A 21,778-nucleotide genomic window follows, 5' to 3' on the forward strand; every position below is an offset into this window, starting at 1 on the left:
TAAAATTTGTCTTGCCAAGCTTGAACGCGAATCAAATGACGCACTAGAATCAGAAGTTGCTAACTCATTATTGCTAGATTTTTACAGGATCACGCTTTAAATTTTATAGAAATATGTTGTAAAACCGATATATCAATACAATGATCTAAAATTTTTTGTGCTGGTTCGTTTCGACAGGTATGCGATGTCTTACAGTACCAGTTATTTATAAGGTAAACAACGTTTTTGAACAAAGTTCAAAACCTGATTTAACAACTTTTCTTATAAAACGAGTGAGAAGTTGGTAAGTCAGTATACCCAACAACTTCTGAGTACACAATAAAGAATAGGTAAGGAATACGAAACATAGCTACGAACTTTATTTTCAACAACCCACATGCACATTCACTTTACATCATCTCGCGCTTCAGAAACGACAGTGAGCGAAAAATAGTGGAAGATACTGTGTACCGAAGTTTTGGTACACAAACTCTTTCCGAACATACACCACGAATTCCGTTAACGTCACTAACACTTTAGATATGAATGCCGTTAAAGTCGCTTTAAAATCAAAGACGTTAACAACTGGAGTGAAATCATGTTCACTATTATTAGTGAGTCTTCTTTTGACACATACAACCTTAATACGATTTTTGCCTGAAGTTCGTCTGATCAATTTAACTGATGTGGAAGGGAGGAGGACTTGATTTTTGACCGCTACTTTTCTTCAATTTGCCCAGTTTCCGTCAATGAGCATGAAAAAATATCTTGTGAAATATAAATATATGCGGTGAAAACAAACCTGCGCAACTATGTATCGGCCAGCAAGATGCGGCCAAATCGCAGATGGTCCAGAAGGCCCTAGTGTTGGAATAGACATGGAACATGTTTATCCGCTGGATCTACACTTGTAGGTGATGAGGAAGCTGCCCCTCATTATCGATGTCGCTTAAACTTGTTACCCGTAACTCCATTACATATTTGAAGACTCAAGAAGGGGTATATTTGGAGTTATTATTTTCAGATAAACATTCACTTGAGGAATCGTCACTCGAATCTTCCTCGGCGTCAGCCACTTTTTCACTATGCTGCAATTCCTGTGAGGGGAAGGCAGAAGCGCAGCTCGTAGAGTAGATGTGGAACCAATTTGCCGTAATATCTGCGCCCAAATTACGAACTTAAAACTTGTCTTCCAAAACACATTCCTTTACAAAGGGGAGGTATATCATTTGAAGGACTTATTGTTTCCCTTAATATTTAGTATTATTGCAGACCTGTTTTGTACGATATTTATCGTGAATTTAATTTTTTTTTCCAAACTTGACTTAACATCTTGTGGGTGCGTCAAATCCCTTTCTATATTCTATGTCTAGTTACATGTCTTGCCAAAGCTTATTCCAAACTAAATCCTATTCACCACCATTTGCATGTGTTTGGTTATTGAAATGTGTTTTAATATTGCCATTTGCCAAATGTGAACTGCCAGCAAATGCTTTCCTACACTCTCCGCACTTGTGATTATTGTCCTGTGTGGATTAACATGTGTCTAGCCAAATGTGAACGTCGACTAAATGCCTTACTACATTCTTGGCATATGTGATGCTTTTCTCCTGTGTGGATTAACATGTGTCTAGCCAAATGTGAACGTCGATTAAATGACAAACCACAGTCTTGGCAAGTGTAAGATCTTTCGCCTGTGTGGGTTACAATGTGTTTAGCCAAACTTGAACGTTGATTAAAAGCCTTACGACACTCTTGGCATGTGTAAGATTTTTCCCCTGTGTGGATTAAAATGTGTCTAGCCAAAGTTGAACGTCGATTAAACGCCTTACCACAGTCTTGGCAAGTGTACGATTTTTCGCCTGTGTGGATTATAATGTGTCTAGCCAAATTTGAACGTAGAGTAAATGCCTTACCACACTCTTGGCATGTGTAATGTTTTTCTCCTGTGTGGATTAACATGTGTGTAGCCAAATGTGAACTTTGATTAAATGCCTTACCACACTCTTGGCAAATGTGATGTTTTTCTCCTGTGTGGATTAACATGTGCTTACCCAATCTTGAGCATACACGAAATCCCTTTCCACATACTCCGCAGATGTGGGATTTCTCACCTGTATGAACTAACTTACCGCTTGACAAATTTGAACTTTGACTAAAGCGTTTATCACTGTTTTGGTACGTTTGACGCTTTTCACTTTCCTGTGTCACCATATGTCTTGACAAACGTGATCGATGAAATCCTTTGCCAAACTGCGTCGAACTATGACGTTCCTCATCTGAATGAGAAATGGCTTTCTTTAATATAATAAACGTATTCTCTTCTCCGTGGGAAGCAAATACGTTATCGGGCCTGTAAAATATTCAACAAATAACGAAATGTGATTGGAGATAATGATTAAGTAGCAAAAATAAAAATGTAATTTTTCGCTTTATGTCATGATAAAATTACGCTTAATTTGTTTTATTACATGAAATATTGTAGAAATAAGAAATGGAGTACCAATGAGAAGTCTCCATATCTCTCTACTTTCAAAATAAGAGGCTGTAGTTTTTTTTCATTATATCAAATTGAACAATCATTTATATCGTGGCGGTCATAAGTCTTTGACCATGTAATGGCGACTCCTTTGAAACAAATGGAGAGTATTAGAATTAAATCTGTCATATCTGTAGTTTCGTGTGAAGAAAAAACAAAGTTGTGAACCAAAAGTTTAAGAAAAACTCAACTTATTATTATAAACTGTACCGAAGATTATTCACTTTTATCATCATATGTGGAAAACGAAAGACGTTTCGAAACGAAGAAAAAAGTAACATACAACTTTACAAGCTGAGACAGAGAGACTTAATGTAACCAGACTAAAGACGAATCGTTTACAGCGTAGTGTTCGTGGTTCAGTGGTCTAGACGCTTGACCAGTAATCTGGAGGTTCTACCACCAAATACACGTCCAGCAACTTTTTTTTTCTGTACTTTACGAAGTTTTATTGCGATTGATCGGCAATGACAGACGTTTTATTACATTCAAATATTTGAATACTCGTTCGTTTCAATACTTGAACTATCAAATTTTCAGGAATAATACTAGTAATAATAATAATTATCTCGTGAAATATTTAAACAATAAAAACTTATTATCGCACAGGTGATACCATTACAAGCAGAACGTGACACAAAAAAATATTTCGGTTTTGTGTAATGTTGCCCATTAAAAGGGGAATTTCTCATCTCGATCCTAAAACATACCGAACAAAATCGGGATGAGGCTTAACATTTTAATTCGAGACGGGACAAGGCTAACTCACAATATCGTCACGCTTTGGAGATGAGAATCTAGACGAGACGAAAAGTATCGTAAACATTGCTCGTCTCATCTCGATTCTCGAAAGAGTATATGCTACTCTTTAGGTAACAATTGCTCTGTAGACTTAATCTTATATATTATTTTGTAACCTTGTATTTCAGTGCACACTAACTTATGGTCGGTGTATATATTTTTGTAGCAAAGCTTATAGAATTACATCTGCAAACTGCACATGTTAGTTTAATATAACCCTTAGTGTTCAATGATATTCAGTTCTTTTTATTACAGTTATTTTCCTCAAAACGTACAATAGAATATTTTCTACATGAAACTTTAGCGGAAAATTTTCGATTAAATTTGAGTAGCTGGAGAATTGTCTCACGAAGGTACGGAACCCCTTCCCCGAAACCTCTACGTTTAAGTAAGTTTTGCCAAATTTTAGAGCAACTTTAAAACATTTAATACCATTATTATTATTATTAATATTATTATTGCTGAAGTGTTCTAAATATAATGGTTCAACCTGTTTCACCCAACTCCCGCCTAGTGAGTAATGTGCTGAACAAACAAAGTGTGTTTCGGTTTTTTCCGTGTTCCGCTTCCTCCCACTTTCTTTATTCGAATATATCTTTCGTTCTCTTCATCGACGTCTTCTGTAGCTTAGCCGGCCTAACCATTACTTAAAAACAAATTTTCTTACGGGTCTTGTGAATTCAGAATCCTTACTTTCTACACGAAATTTGTCTCGAAACTTTCCGTTATAACATTTAGCTAGTTGTAGGGACGTATGGAGAGGGTATGTCCTGATAGTCCTAACACTTCTCTTTAATCCCGACTACATTGTAACTTCTGGCTAACGCTACGGGCGATTTTACAGGCTTAATACAATGTGTCCTCGTACGGAATTTCTTATCTATATTATTATTATTATTATTACTGAATATTTGATACCTCAATATTGCGACCTACTGCGATGCAAATAAGCATACTGAAATTACGAAAATGAAAATAAATTCTTCGGACACACTATAAGGAGGAATTGAGTTATAAGAGATACTTTGCAAAGAGAGGAAAAAGGTGTCAGCTACTGGAAAATATGAAATTCGAAACTTCTGATGCCTTAACAGAAGCTAAGTAGGATTTGTCTTCATCACGATACCCTTTCGAAGTAACACCCTTTATTTGGGTAAAAGACGTTGGATTATGGTTGCGTTATATTGAAATATCATCAAAACATACCAAAAACAATAGTTACTATTTATCAATTTTTCTTGAATGAATATAGGGAACGTGTTGAAAATGGAGAAGGAAAACATTATTATTGTTTCTAGCGAGAGTAGAAGAATAGTTAATAACAATTCAGGCAATTTTGTGACTCATAGACCTGAAGGATGACCCATTTGTATTCATGAATTGTTTTCGAAACAAGCGAAGTTTTCAGACAGTAGGAATCGAGATTGTGACGTCATGTAATTAGTTTTCCCTGTGAAAGAAGTCGTTTCAACTCTAACTTGTAAGCACAAGAGAAATTGACAATTCTTCATTTTATTATACATCAGAAATACTAACATTCTAAATTATATTTTTTCTGAATATCTTCGAAGAGAATCGAACAGCGGACCTCTAACACACAAAGCGAATGATCAAGCCACTACCCTAAGACCGCTCTTTTAAGTAAGAGTTGCGAATTGCTCTTTTGTGTAAGAGTTGCTATGTAGCGAATTGCAAACGTTTAAGATTCAATTTTTTATTAACCATTAATCACTGATTTTGCTCAAGATAACATAGTGTAGTACAGTGAATTCAAGATTAAATTTAAAAAAGACCCAAAGTATCTCCGTAATTTATCTCTATTGTATTTGGTTATTCTTGTTTCCCAGGTGTTTCCAATAACCTTGAACGACCTGGACACGAACACAGATACATCGAGAACATTTAATATTTAAAAGGCTTTCCCATCGGGAATCGCAAGTGAGACCGTCTAATAAACAATCTGATGTGTGGGTGCGTGGTTCGTTCCCAAGGCAAGCAAGGTTGAGACTGACATCGTGCTCGTGGGTTTTCTCGGGATACTCCCACTTTCTCATTTCACCAATTTGTCTATCATAATTCACTTGCTTTAATCATAGTCTTCCTTAACCTAACAGGCATAATCGTTGGACATTAAAGGATTTTATTTTCAAGCTGTTAACCCAAACCGATCCGAATCGAAAAAGTTGTATTTTCTATTGCTCATTAACGTTTTCTCACGAAAAAATATGTAGAAAAAAGCCACGGCGAATCGCAATTCTATTCAAAGATAAAACAGTAGACTAGCAATATCTTAACCTAAAATGTAACCATTACATATTGTCAGGAATTTTTCCAGAATCTGTACGGATATTCCGGGAAGTGCCACAGTTGGAGTTGTTTATTGAATCGGTTGGTCAGTCGGTCGTGGGTCAACAGCATATCACCCACTGCGACCCACCACCATCATGACACACTACGACCCCACTCACCATGAACCCCACTCACCATGAACCACTGCGATCATGACCCAGAAGTATGTTTCTTGTGCACATGAAAATACAGATATGAAAGACCTAATTCTCATAAGCTGCATTTGTTTCAAAGCAGTCGCCATTACCTGGTCAAAGACTTATGTCCGTCACGATATATACGATATCAGAGTTAACCTGGTACATACCAAAATACTTATTTTGTGCTATGTGGAATAAACATTTCATTATTATAAGTGAAAATAGAGACCCGTTATCACTAACATTAATTATATATCATTACTTTTTGTGTCAGAAAATTTAAAAATCGGAAGAACTTGTTGCAATTGCAGCTACAAAAAACTGTCGCTATGATTACAAAGAAACAAAGGGACGATATAACAACTTTTAAAATTTTGCACAAGATACGTGATTTCCCTTAACTATACAAATTTCTAGTTGCGATCTTATATAGTCTGATACCTTGAGATAGTAAAATTTTGCGTATATTGATATGTAGCTACGTAGTTACATCTCATACATTCTTATTAAATAAAAACTTTTGAGAAGCATAGAGTTTTCAATTTCTTGTAATTTTTATCTACTTATTTGAAATACATGATATAACGATTCCAGAATTCCACGTTAAGATAATGTGGACAACCATTAAAACCTTCGTTACTCCTAGATTATTAATAGTGCTTTTATCTTTGTGGTGTAAAGATAGAATTTAAATTTATCATAACCTGGTGTAATGTCATTCGCACAAATCGAAATATATATTGGGTTTGGAATCTTGCTATTACAGGGTTTCTGCAAACAATACCTCTCGAGTCCTATTAGCATCGTGAAACACTCAAGTCGTTATTGTTTATCACTTTAAAAGTAAATAGGGCGTACGAAGATAAATGCTACACTCTGAATACCGAAAAATTGAAGAAATTCGTTATGCATCACATTATAAAATACAGGCTGCTGAACGGTTTGAAATAAATAATTTAATATGTTGAGCGTCTACATTTAAGTGGCATTTTAACACGTTACGTTCATTCAAATGGAAATCATAAAGACGGGAAGAGGATTAAATTCGTACGTCAACTCTTATAATCTAACTGGTCTCTCCTGTTAGAGAAAGGACAGTTGGCACAATAGCTTTCTTACTTTTAAAAAATTGTAGCGAGCAGCAGTGTTCTCGGAATTACAACATTCAAGAGTGAGAAGACGAACATTCTGCATATTATACCTCAGTACAAAAAAATTGACATCAACTTAATCTGGTATTACCAACAGAAATGGCTGAATTGATTGAAATTAAATTTTACATGTCTGGAATTAGCCAGACATGTATGATGTATCTCATTTAGAAAACTTTTTATCTTTTCTTACGTTACTGACTCTAGAATGAATATCCTACGAATAAAAGAAAAGCTATAAATCTTACGCTAAAAGCAGAGTATCTGATGAGTGGATTATACTTGGGAGGTGAAATTTATCATGAAAAATCTTTATACCAGTGAGCATGTTATCTACGACTTACGAGATGAAAACGGAAAATTTTGCGCAGATCTCATAATACATAAATTTACCATATGATATAAGATGAATATGCAATTTACAGAACTTCATCACGCTTTATCTGATGCACTCAAGTGATCACAATTTTGCTAGCATAAAAAATGTAGAAAAACTACAATTTCAAGGGGATGTTGTGAACTTAAGCTGTGAACTTCAAGTCAACTTATAGAGTTCTTTAGATGTTTTAACAAGAGCAACGCCAAAAACAGCAAAAAGCTTATTGTATACGATTTAAAAAAAATACTGCGAAAGTATTTTCATCATTTCTCATTCAAACAACGCCTTTATCATTTCCGATCGTTCTTCTTTACTTATATGGAGAAGTATATCTACCTACTTCTTGGGAAAAAAAAATCGAAGAATCACTATTTTTTTTCGATAATTCACAGTAATATTTCCTGTTTCAGTCCCGCGTTACTACAATACAATACTCAGGGAAGAACACTTACGGACACTCTTCAATAAGTATATATACGCACATTTAACGGCATCATACATAATATACCTTCTTTAAACACACACTTCGAGGAATAGAATTACGTAATACTATATGACTAATGCTGTAACGAACACTGGACATTTATAAACACAACGTAAAAACAACAAAATAATAATAATAATTAACATATGAAATAAATTTTCAAGAAAATCTTTTCCCGACTTTACCATCCCATTTCGAAGAAAGTATACATTTTGTTTATACTATTTCAGTCAATATGTTTTATTCGCATAAATGCGTGTTGAAACTAGTCCGCATATCAATAAAGTACGAATTAAAATCAAGTTCCTGCACAAACCCTGAACCAGGGACAATAAGCTAAAGCTTGGTTCTGGTTGTATTTACTGTACTATCTGTGAAATTTCAAAGTTGAAGTTAAGCATTGGTTTTCTGCACACTTTGTTGCAGAGGTAGCACCCTCGTGATCAGGTGTTTGTTTCGCTGGTTACAAAAAAGTACAACATACTGAACATACGTTCGCGAAATTGTGAATGAAGGCCGAAAGAGTAACTCAATTGCAAGAAACGTGACCTTCATTTGAAGTTTTCATAGTAATTTTCAATGTGTACTTGTAGCAGTAATAGCTTAAAAAGTAAAATATATATTTCACTTTAAATTTTAGTATAAACTCAAGAATATGCGAAACTCATTCACCCAGTGATTAACCAAAGCCGAAGCCCCACACCTCATAAATTTAACTTCTCGACTGGGTATCATCCTACACTAAACCATGCCAACTTTCATCATCATAGCCCATTCTTAGAGTATCGTATCCTATAGTATTATCTTTTCCTTTTTGACACACCAAAATTTCACAAAAGTTTTACAGTTAACAAGCATATTAGTGACGCAAGCGACGTGACCCGCCTATCGTAGACATATCGATTTCATTATTTGTGTAAAAATGTGATGTTTTTTATTGTAATTGTTAACTAAATATATAGCACGTAAAATTTCTTTTCGTTCATCTCACGCTACGTAAGTTATTCAAAATTTAACGTCTTTTTCCTGATTGTTAATAACCATCTTTAACTCTTTCAGCACTGACCTACACAATTGTGCAGGTAGGTAGAATCACCAACATATACAATGCCGGCTGAACATTATGTTTACACTAAGGTAACTATAATGAAGTTCAAAAAGTTACAAAATTCGTAAAATATCTGTGTTTATGAACAACTGATACGGTATTAGGGGAACGTGTGAATTTACCAACGCAAATGTCGCAATGGTAAAATCTTGTACTGGTTAAAACATACAATATTGGCTCGAAAACGAACAAATAACAGCAGTGCCTAGTACTAAAATAATATTTCAAATCAGGGTAAAGGTTAAAATTCATGCCAGTAAAAAAGAAAGTGTGAAGGTGTCACATTTTTTTTATCAATCATTCACGTAACTTCTGCCAAATATCTGTTACGTGGCTACAACTTTTTTATGCATGGTTAAAAGTATCAACGTGGTGGGGTTTATTAAACATTTTATACAATACCCAAATTAAACAAGTGAGTATCGTTTCACAATCGACTTCCAAATTATGCGAATTCAATATTCAAACATGAGGTAGTACATCTGTAACAATATGTTCCCATGTATTAACAAGATCGAAGAAGGAATCTGTTCCTTGGACGCTAGATCTATCTCAAATATCTATGACTAGTTATCCGTTATTTTTTCATTTCTATAGAGATAAATGTTGAAAAAACTTGTTAATTTGAAGCACTTCTAATCTGAATAGAAAGCTAAGGAAGAAGACAGAACATATCGTTGGGACGCTGACCCGATCGCAGAAGTGCTGCTCGACAGCTTATACAGTTTTTCTCTATGAAAATCCAATAACAGGATTACTAATCACTTACAAAACAACAGCTGCTACATACCTGTTATTATTTTCGTTTTATAGCGATAAATGTTGAAACCGGAGACGGATAATTTTAACCATGTTCAGTTGGAATTGAATTTCAACGGAAAAAATGAACATACTATTTGAATGCAGAATCGATTACAAGCAACTGCAACGTGATAGATTTTACAACTCTTCCTCTAATAAAATAAGTAATGAAATTGGATGTAATAGTAAATTTGAACTACTTCCGTATTTGAGATGTATACAGTTAAAAAAAAATGTCGTGATATTACGCCAGATTCGACACCAGTTTTGGAATATGTTAATTTTAAACTTTATTAACGAAGCTTCGTATATGGAGGAGGACACTGATCACGTGAGTGCTGCATTTCTGGTGACTGTTTCTTTATATCTGACTTTCGGGACAATCACCCTCCTCCTACGCACTGCTATAACTAAAAGCTAATACGACGATAATTCCGGTCCCGATGCTAGGAGTGAAAATCGGGATTTTCCCGGCTGACCATATACAAGCTTTGGTTTGCTAAAAGAACTTTGAGTGCTTTGCACGAACGCCTGGTCGTCGCTCGGAAGGGCACACACGAAGGCGAGTGGGGTGCATTGTTCTAAAGTAAACACACGTTACACTCTTATGAGTTCTCCCCTTGTACGGATTGAGCTTCGCAAGCTAAATTGCCGTTTGCATACGTGAGAGCCGATTTTTTTTTAGTTTATCATCAGTGATTGTACGATATTTGCATACTCCTTCGTGTAAAATATTTTTTCTAATATTGTGCAGAAATCAGTAGTGAAGTGACTAGTACATATGTGTTAGCACCTTAACATTCGTTTCTAATTTCAGTTTTGTCAGACAAACTCTGGCTCCAAATCATTGAAAAGGAAGGAATAATTGTGCCGGCTTGGACGATCGCTTATTACTATCAGCAGAGGACTCCAGCGGATCCTTGGGATTATCCGACGTGGAACGTCTGAGATTGTTATAACTGCAACGCCTTTGAAGGAGTTGACCGCTCGAAGATTATTGTGAGTACGTGAAATCTTAATTTATCAATTGTGCCATACGGCCATCTGTATCAAAAGAAAAAATAAGATAAAGGTGGAAATAAAGAAGTTTGTTTGCATTAATTTTCATCTCTTAGAACTCAACGTGAATGTAATTTATCCTATCTATCTAGTGCTTCTCTAAGTGATGCCGAAATATTACTTCTTTCTTGCTCCAATTGGAGAAATGCCCTTGCGTGTCATGGTCGGTGTCCAGCTATAAGACATACACTGAAACAATTCACCTGGATTAAGGAGCTACTATTTCTTAGAACGCCAGCCTCCTTAAATGTTAATGGTTAGCTGACTAGGACGAGTAATAAAAAATTGGATTAAAAAGAAATAGGTGAACATTTAAGAATTAATTCTAAAAGTTCCGATTAGTAATGTAGCTAAAAAGAATTATCAAAAGAAAATGCAGAACATGGTGAAAATTAACCATAAAAGGAAAAATTGAAATAATACATTCCGACTATTAAAATTAAGAAAGGTAAAAGAGAATTACACAAAGAAACGATGGAAATTGTTACAGATCATGGATCCTGTAATTTTTATACTAGAAGATTAAACATCAAATTTGACTAACATGTTACTGCATGGTAGACCAAACGCCGAACTAACCTATCGGCCATGGGTTTACGCTCCCTACAATCAACGGCTTCTGGGTCAAATATAATGAAATGCCACATGATCGTTTTTCTGAAGTTTGATTCCACAGATATAAAATAATCAATCTATGTGACTACTCTATCTTTAAATTATATTATATTCAACTTTTCAATTTGGAATTCATGCTAAAATTTGTACATATTTAAATATTTGGTTCTGTAGCTATATTTTGCACATTTTAAGTTGGTAGCATTGTTATCCTGGATGTGTATATAAAATTGCCTTCTGCCAATTTTGATGACTCACTATGGTACCTGTGTTTCGAGCAGGTGTGTTTCCAAACCTAGTAACTTATTGTGAAATAGCTATCATTTCGCTGCGTTTTTTTTTTTTTTTGAAAGAAGAAAGTAAGATGAATATTGTGTAGAAGCTGTACCGTATACTGTATGTATAGTGTATAGAAGCTGTACCGTATAAGAAATGTAAAGAGTAGCTACCAACCTTATCTCTCAAGATTTGTGTGTTTCTAAGACTCTTGGAGGCAATGGTTTCATGGTAAATTCAAGGTCTAAACATAATAGTGTCTGGAGGAAGGTAAGATCATTATGTCGTTTCATTAAGTTTCTGGTTTCAAGTTTGTTAAAGTTTAGTTCTGCGCTTAAATACAATTACTATTGATGCGAATACAGTATATACTGGACATTTCTGACTGAGTATATACAATTCATTTCACTCCGTTTGCTTGTTTGGAAATAGTTCCGCAGCTGTGCTAATGATGGCACTAGGAAAGTAGTACCCAAATCATGTGTTTTTCTATCATGATATTATTGCCACCTTGCATACAGTTTTCATATTTCGTGACTTTTCACGTCACACTCAGTTAAAATATAAATTAGTTGATTAACAAATTGTTCATTACCATAAACAAGTTATAAAAATATCATTTAAACTACTTTGACGATTCTCATACTACTTGCATACAAAATAGAAAATATCTATCTTGCAAGTGCTATGTTGCTACTTGCTAGTATCATATGAGCTTTGAGCTCTCTGCAAGTGCTAATCAAACAAATGTCAAGCATGGAATATTTTGCTGGTAAATTATCAGTATCTTTAATTTCAAAACTGACTTCGAAAAATCTCAGCCTTCCACTTTTTTTCGCCAAACTGGTAATACTACTTGAAATGTAAAATTTAACTCTAAATTTTGAAGCTTCACTCGTAAACTGCCTGATTTTATATGGAATAGCTCAGCGTTTACATCTTTAAGTGAAAAAATATGGAACTGTCCAAAAAGACAGTATGAAGTATGATAAAAGCTATCAATACACGCAAGTACTGACAAAATGGTAGAAAACTCATATCTTGGTGGAATTCAATCGAAAATAGTGTGAAAAAAACACTTTTAAAAATTGAGAAAAGGTTAAATTAAAAAAAAAGGAAAATATACGTGGAAACACAAAATACATAGAAAAACAGATACACAAGTAAACTATAAACCGTTAGCACCATAACCTTCTCGTCAGTCTTAGCTCCTTGTACTCTCACGTTCCTGCACTTTCGATTGGATCATGGAATATATTCCCCCGTGTAAGACATATAATAAAAGTGGACAATAGTTTTTCTTAAAGCAGTTTATATATTTCTCTCATAAAACCTTGGATTCATAGCCATGGTCGTGCTTTCCTAATGTAAACCTGCAATCCAGAATGAAATTCAGCTTAGACAGTATATTTTTCTATGCTACTAAAATATTTTGTTCGAAAGGCGGGATGTACTTAATAATTTCGTATTTACAATTATATTCCTAATCTGGACTGTACAGGGCTAATTTATAAATAAATAAATAAATAACGCTTTCCTGGCATTTTATGAGTACATCTCATTAATCCAAAACGAAATTTGACTTAACATCTAGTTCAACATCACTATCAACTCTTTTGTTCCGTAAATTGTCCTACGTTTTGCTAGTTTTTGGCCCCTATATTAAACAATTACCCTACCTTTTAGTGCAAATGGAAATGGAACTTAAGAAAATCATATTATTAGTTATATAAAGTAGTCAGATAATTTTAGATTTTTTAACGAGCTAATTCTTTAAAAACTAGAAGTAAGTCATAATATATTAATATAAAGTTATTAGTCATATTGTTCTTATAATTTGGAGGATAAAGTAAAGAAATGGAAATAAATACCTTCCTGGAATTTTATAGATCAGGAAGATAACCCTGGAATATTCAGGGTCTCAAATAAGAAAGTAAGAAATTGTTTGATTCATATCTAGGCCCATTCTTTCTGTAAGGCCCTCGAAAATTTTAGTCATTTCATTGTCTTTTAAATGGTGTGATTTCAAATTATAACCCCTATGGTAAAAAGCAGAACGCACGCCATTAATAGATCCAAATTCTAAACATGTTACAAATAAAACGATTGGGTATAAATGTATAGCTCTTACTTAGGATATTATTATCCCTTCCTAGATTGTAGAAAATGATAACTAATTATTTCACTAATCGGGTAGCGATAATGTGATTTGAAGTGAAAGAACTCCAACGTAGTCCCTCAGAGCGCGTAAATGAGAGGTCAAAATTTAGAGTAGGTATAAAAATAGAAGAAATGGATGATTTTATTTTCTGTTATCTACAGACATAATTGTATGTTTTATATTGTATCATATAGCAACAAATGTGTTTCCCTCAGTTATTACTGATAAGACAATTTCAAATTATGTCATTTGTGTTGAGAAGCGGAAAAAGTATTATTACTAACCACAAGTTTGATAATATTTCAAGAAAAAGGATTGGAAATATTTTAGGGTTTTCTAGTTCAAGAGCAAAAACGTGTACCTGGGTTTTTGGGGTATTCTGACGTTTCCTCCCACTTTTTCACTCTACCGTTCATTCATTGGTGTCATCACCGTCTGCCTTGGTGCATAATTAAGTAACATTAAAGTAAAAGTAATAAAAACTAGAACACCTTCTTCTTAATATATAAAATGATTAGCCCGCTGGCCAGATTCGGGCTTACAAAGCATATATCACATCTGGCCAGAGTAGTAAATTTCTAAATATACAACCATATTTCTCGGTATGAGCTTTGTAAATATGCTTTACAATGATATTTATTGGACAGTTCTTTCTTGAGAACTTTCAAAGCACAGCTGCACAATTAAACCTCCAATTGGTGTAAATAAAAATACAATTTTCAACAATACAATACAAAAAACACAACTTTCTTTGTAGTTTCCAGCTAAAGATATTCTTACAAATTTCTAAATTCTAGAAGCACAAACTCCTAATTTGTTACAGTTAACTACTAAAAATGAAAATGAATAAGTTATTTATTCCGTAAAGTTGGTTGTAGAATAGCTCCAAATAAAAGGTACAAATCCGAAACAAGTCGGGAAAATATTTTAAATCCATATTCTTGAAACATTATCAAACTTGTGGTTCATAATAATAGTTTTTCCGCTTCTCAACACAAAGGACATAATTTGAAATTGTCTTATCCGTAATAACTGGGAGAAACACATTTGTTGTTATATGATACAATATAAAACATACAATTATGTCCGTAGATAAAAGAAACTAAAATTATCCAATTCTTCTATTTTTTTACCTACTCTAAATTTTGACTTCTCATTTACGCGCTCTGAGGAACTAAGGTGGAGGTGTTTCAATTCAAATCACGTTATCGCTATCCGATGAGTGAAATAATTAGTTATCATTTTCTACAATCTAGGAAGGGATAATAATATCCTAGGTATGAGCTATACAATTATACCCAATCGTTTAATTTGTAACATGTTTACAATTTGAAACTATTAATAGCGTCCGTTCTGCTTTTCGTTATAGGGGTTATAATTTGAAATCACACCATTTAAAAGACAAGTGAAATGACTAAAATTTTCGAGGGCCTTACAGAAAGAATGGGCCTAGATATGGATCACAAATAATTTCTTACTTTTTTTATTTATTTGAGACGTGTTTCCAAACTGTAGTGTTTATTGATATCATTTTCGATTTCGAGCGTTGAATGTTTTAAAGATTATTATAAATATTTTTATACATAACTGGAATCATTATGTATTGTCCACGATTAGTCAATAGTCCACGGTTATGATTATTAATATATATTTTTTGGTATATCTTTTTCATGTTATGTTAAACAAATCATACACATTGCAAATTTTTTCCGCAGTATTAGGTAAAAATTCATATTATAGTACTGTACAAACTTGTATTTTACCATGCGCCAGGCGAAGTAGCACTAGGTTCAGGCAAAAAATGTGCATACAAAAAATTTTGAAATAAGAAACTGATAAGAATAAATAAGAAAGCAACAATCTTGCGATTTTAATGTCTTTTCCGGTACATTTCTAATTCCTTATCATAATCATAATAATTACTATTATTTTAAAAATTAAACAAAATAAATACCAATGAGAAGCACCTACTGCGCTAGAAGACTATGGATTCGATAGTGATAGCGGCCCTATTTGATCATTTTCTCATCTCTACTCTTCCTAATATTTTGGGGTCTTTCACGTCTATAGTACCCTACTCCATAATGTTAGTTATAAGTGTGTAATAACTAGCTCTTATATATTAGTATACGAATCGAGCTTCATCCTCCTAACGTGATGACAGGGAAAGATAAAGAGTAAGTTAATAACATCTTTAACACTTCCTTTTCCCAAGTTAAGGTAAACCAAATAATGATATATAACCTACCGTTTAATCAAAACTATGATGTCTTGCATAATACTACTTTGAAGTACCATAAGACGGGGTTACTTTGCACAAAATTTGAAAAGAGATTCACAGTACTCTGTCGGTAAAACCATGAACAATAGAGAGGAAGTTTCAATTGCCACCGTAAGATAGAACATGTAACTGTATTTCGGCTATAATGTTTGAGGTTAATTCAGTTCAAATTACCGGGAAAGTTTGTTCTAGTAGAGGTAAAGGCTGCAAAGTCACTGAAAAGGATGATAGAATTTAACAGATATCATCTATAAGAATTTCCGTCGAAGTTAAATTTGTTCCGTCGAATACTACCATGTATAACGGGACTTCGATGCAGTAGTTGAAATTGAAATGCGAAACGTTATAAAGTCATAAAAAACGTAAAACTGGGAGAAAACATTTAAGCCTTTACTAGGTGTTAATTTGCATCAGTGCAAAATACCGCTTAGACAGGAAATTATTACCACTGGATCCTTCCTGTGTTTTAAATTAAGGTAAATTTCCTATTTAGGTAGATGCTGGAACGGATTGCTTGTTAGAAAACAAATAATGAACAGTGCCAGATCCAGAAAAGTAGTATGAGAGGCGCTTCATTTAAAAATACTTTTAAAAAAATCACTAGACTTTTGGGGACTGGGCTTGCAGCTTATACACGTAGGAATCACTAGGAATAGATTTTTAGGCAAATCTTTACTTTGACTCAAACAGTGACTGCAACGATTTATCTGATCCTGTGTCGGAAGCAGTTTAGGAATGATTCCGAAAATGCTCCAGTTTGCTCCCGGAACCGGATCAGCTGAATCGGTTAGTTACTGTCCGAGTCAAAATAATGTACAATGTTAAGAATTATATTATATAGACAAGGACCAAAATGTTACTAAACACCATTTTTAATCAATTCAGGTGAAGTGGTGACTATCAATATTGATATCTATATGGGGACTACCACCCCACCCACACCCTACCCAAGCACCATAAAAACATCCAAAAAAATAATATTTAGTCAAACCACTACTATAAAGCTAACGTAAGAAGGACAAAAATTAAAAAAAAGAAAACACTCATCACTAATTATAAATCAGTGAAGCATCACAAGGAAAAGTAAATAACATTTCACCAAGATAATGGAACAACCAAAGTAAGTACTGATACCGATACCATCATTATAATATCAATGTTAATAAAATGCATGCAGTTTAGTGTAGAGTATAAAATGTTTGGTAAGAGTGCACTTTATGCCGAACATTCATTGGAACCGATTCAGCTGAACCGATTCCTCGGAACCTTCAGAGATCTGTTCCCAAAAATAATTCCATGAATCGAAGCAATCGAAAAGTAAATTCTGCAGAAGTTTTGCAGACCACCTAATAAGCAATCGTAATCTAACTTCACCAGCAAACTAAGATATATCATAACAATGATTATATATTACGATTGCTAACCAAATGATCTACCACACTCATTAAGAATTTACTCTTCAATTACTAAGTACAAGAGCAATATCTTTGAGAACTGACTCTAAAGTCTTCCGAGAAATCAATTCAGGTAAAACGGTGACTATCAATTTTGAGATCTAAATGGGGGGCTACTCGTAAAGAAACTTAAGAACTCGTAAAGAAAACATCAAAAACCACAATAAATAACAAAACCACTACTATAAATCTAACGTAATACAGAAAAACTAACAGAAAAAAATAAAGTAATACTCACCACCAATTATAAATCAATGCAGCATGACGAAAAAAAAAAACACGTACCCCTTCCAACAATCAGTAATAATCAGGATTTGTACACGCTTAGAAATAATTTTTAAAAGAGAATCAGCACTGCGAGAGTTCTCACTACACTCACTCAAAAATATCTCATTAGTTTCAAGGCATATATCACCGACTATCCACCTTTGCCTACAGCGCATTTGACCGACAGTAAATTTGCGTCTACCGAACAAACTCTCTTCAATGTTAAATCAATCCACACAATATTCCGAAACGATACGAATTCACTTCAGTATCACAAACATGTTTAAGCAAATAATAATAATAATAATAATAATAATAATAATAATAATAATAATAATAAATAATATCAGAACAATCAAACTCGCAAAACGGTCTGTTCAAATCCTGGACAATATTACAAGAACGAACCGACATCGAAATTAACTTCAGTTGGCACAAATCACTACCTTCTTTTTCCTTCACCAAAGTAACACATGTTCGACTACCAAATTCAAACATACAGCATGATCACACATTAGTACATAACTACCAATCAGCGACGTCAACACAACCAACCAATCACAGCACAAGAGACTATATCACTAACACCGATCGCTAAAACACCAAAACAACATTCTCAACAAAAGGAATAAAAACGATTCCGTACCTGTTCCAGTGACTGTGATTCTGTCTCTCCAATACCACTTTCGGTGACAAAATCACTTGTTCGGCATAAACTGCACTCTAACCAAATGTTTAAATACTGAATGAAAACATTGTAATACTTTTTTGTATGTTGTTGAAAGGAACCCCACGTATGAAACGTTTCACATTTCAGTTTCAAGAATTGCATCAAAGTCCAATTAAACGCACTAGTATCCTACGAAAATCACTTAACTTTGACGGAAATTCTTTTAAATTTAGGCTGTTTTTACAGTAACTGCTTTTCATACCACTACAACAAACCCTCCTGGTAATTAGAACTGATGCTAACCCCAACAAAATAGCCAAAATCTTACAGCGTAGTTGAAACTTCCTGTTTACAGTTCATGGTTGTACCGACAGAGGACTATGAAACTCTTTTCATATTTCGTGCAAACTAACAACCAATGTGCAAATTAACCCTGTGTTACGGTATCTAGTAACCACTGTAAACGAAATGGAGTATCAAAATTCAATGTGTCAAATCATGACACGGGACTAGAAAAATGTTTGGGAATGAAGGAATCCATATAATTAAGAAATTACGTCCCTAATGTATTGTGGTACTTCGGAACACAAATATGCAAGCAAAGAAAGCATTTCAGAATGTTACCTATAAAAAACTTAGGAACGTTCAAGTACACATTCAACACGCAAGACATGTAAGTTTATCCTAAATACAGTATTTTGCGCTATCCTCGTTTACCAACATTCTGCGTAATGCATTAATCTGCATAGCAATCTTCTATTTACTGGCCATCTAGCGCATGCTCGTTATAGTTGTTTGTACAATAATTCATACATCATGTACGTTTACTAAGCCCCTAAAGTGATCCTATATTGAGAAATGGAGGTCCATACCCTAGAAATGATTGCTGAGAATATAAAAAGTCGACTTCCTTTAAAGAAATTAGTGCAGCTATGAAATGGATTTGTGTATGGACCTCTACAATTAATGAACATCCATTGTGGTAAAATTATTCTTTATTTTGTATTTTGCTAATGTCGTTCTAAGCCCTCCGGAGAAATTAGGCTAGATCCATTTGAGCTAAATCCTAAGTAAAATTACAAACGTTCGTAGTTTTTTTTTTTTTTTTTTTCAATATAATACATTCCACGTTTAGTTTTTGAAAATTTTAGGATGAATATCATTCTCGCGATTTCTTATTTTACAAAAGTTTCTATATAAATAAAACAATATCGTCGACCACCTATATTTTAAATATGTGCAACAATTAGTGAGTAATGTGTAATCAATAATAAAAGAATCATTTTTTTTATGAAGATATAAACTACATAAGATTTGTATGAGTAGTAGTTTATATCTTGAAAAAAAATATAATCCTTTATATCTTGACAAAAAATCGATTTCTTGTTATTATTTGGTATACAGATAGTGTACCGTATATGTGCCACGCCATTTCCAAATTGTAGATTTATTAACTTACGTTCGAGATATCTCCCATACCTAAATACTTCTTGCGAAGCATTTCTTTTAACCGATTTTCCAAACGCATGTAACCGTATTATCAATCTGAACCAATTAGTATATGAAAAATTGAACATTACCTTTCTGGCCGAACTGAATTTAAATTTTTTGTGGTTAATTGTTGGGAGTCATTAGAGTACGACGCGCAAGTCTCCTGAACCACTATTTTTCTTAGCGTTTCTAAATTACTTTCCAATGCAGGATCTGATTCTGCAAATTCTGATTTAAGCATATCAACGGTCACTTTCACATCCAAAGCTGTACCCTTGTCCATTGTTTGCTCTCCTTCCGTTGTACATAATATTAACTCTTTGTTGTCAGTCATCAGTTCGTATGTCCACCCTTTCCCTTCGAGTGGATCTTCCTGAGGTAAGTCATAAACAATTTCTTCTTTACACATCAATTCCAACTTAAGAGACGCCTCACCAGCCATTGTGAATTCAAATGATATAAGAATTTAACACTGTTCTTATACTTCCCTTATATTGTTTGCCAGTGTTTTAATTAAATGATTTACGAGAACTTTCAGAAAAGTAACTTTATTTTTCCAATCTTCTGCGGTTGCGTATTTCTTTCGTAAAGTGATTCAAGGTTAATAGAATGAATAAAGCTGGGTTATATCGGTAAAGGGACGCTGATTGGCTGGTGAAATGACGTCACTGCAGGAGCAACTAGGATGGCGAAAAAGTGTAGAGAAGCAGACACGCGAAGCGCACAGCCACAAGCAGGACAAGACAAGGTTTGCACAGGAAATAAACAATAATAAAAAATTTTAAATAATAAACCTACGTGCCTTTTTCTGCTTAGTTGTTTGTTGTAGGCCTCACTGTGGCTGAGGCATGCCTAGTCGAGATTTTATTTTATGGGCATATTTTGGTTTTAGAATTTTATTTCTATTATTCATGTATTTTATGCGAATGAACGACCTAGTTCTTACATATATCTTAACTAAATGTTCATTCATATCAGGATACTTTTCACTTATTTTCGCGGTACTCTTTTTACAATGTTTTTTTCACCGGACATAGTGCTGGTACCATTAATGTCATTGAAAATAAGTTCAAAACCTTTCATTTTTGACATCCATTCCTGGAACGAGGAGACCACCACGCGACAGAAACTCGATCCAAACTTCAGATGCTGTTGTTGATTTGGGGTGTAACGTCCCGTTCAGCAGCGAGGCTATATGAGACATGGACCTACTGATTAACGTGGAATCCGAACCACCTGAGCTCCCGCGGGGAATCGAACCCGACTCTCCCACGCTAATCGCTTAGCCACGGAGGAGCTCCCTTCAGATGGTGTACCGGGTATGGAAGAAAGTACATCTCTAGATAGTGTACCCATAGATGTGTCGTATTTTCTTCCTTGATGAGCGATGTATCCAGCAAGAAATCGAAACCCTTCCACTGAGCAATCTTTCTGTTGTTCAATAGCCGGCGATTCGGTAGGTGTTCTGTCATCTGATACAAAGATATTTTCGATTTCGGTTTCGCCTTCAATCATTGACAAGGGTTGTGTCATATCTGGTACAATTCCTTCTAATAATTTCGATGTCAAGAAATCTCCATAATCTTCTTGCGCGATACGAACTTCATTTGAAAGAGGGATTTCATTTATATTTTTCCCCATAAGCAAAAGCCGCAAACGGTGTTTAAATTCGATTGGTGTCGGATGGTCATAGCCCATGTAACCAAAATGGCTGGGCCAACGTTAAAATATGATTGCATTGATCTTTGGTGACAAAAGCAACGTTGGTCCAGT

At 34.3% G+C, this 21,778-nt stretch overlaps 1 protein-coding gene across 1 annotated transcript; it reads right to left on the reverse strand.

Moving 5' to 3' along the window:
* Nucleotides 1-337: 337 nt before the first annotated feature.
* On the reverse strand, nucleotides 338-20,636 carry LOC145669621 (uncharacterized). The gene is made up of 2 exons (XM_081737856.1): nucleotides 20,095-20,636; nucleotides 338-2,332 (listed from the first exon to the last, which is right to left on the reverse strand). Exons 1-2 carry the CDS (start codon nucleotides 20,445-20,447, stop codon nucleotides 1,498-1,500), a joined length of 1,188 nt encoding a protein of 395 aa, XP_081593982.1. The 5' UTR covers nucleotides 20,448-20,636; the 3' UTR covers nucleotides 338-1,497.
* Nucleotides 20,637-21,778: the final 1,142 nt, after the last annotated feature.

Source organism: Thermobia domestica, chromosome 14, assembly GCF_964235325.1.
Source record: "Thermobia domestica chromosome 14, izTheDome1.hap1.1, whole genome shotgun sequence".
Lineage (NCBI taxonomy): Eukaryota > Metazoa > Arthropoda > Insecta > Zygentoma > Lepismatidae > Thermobia > Thermobia domestica.

Excerpts from the sequence above, each read along its gene's own strand:
- LOC145669621 (XM_081737856.1), bottom strand. The coding sequence starts at position 20,447 with ATGGCTGGTGAGGCGTCTCTTAAGTTGGAATTGATGTGTAAAGAAGAA. Across the intron at positions 2,333-20,094 it reads AATTCAGTTCGGCCAGAAAG|GCCCGATAACGTATTTGCTT; the intron begins GTAATGTTCAAT and ends AATATTTTACAG.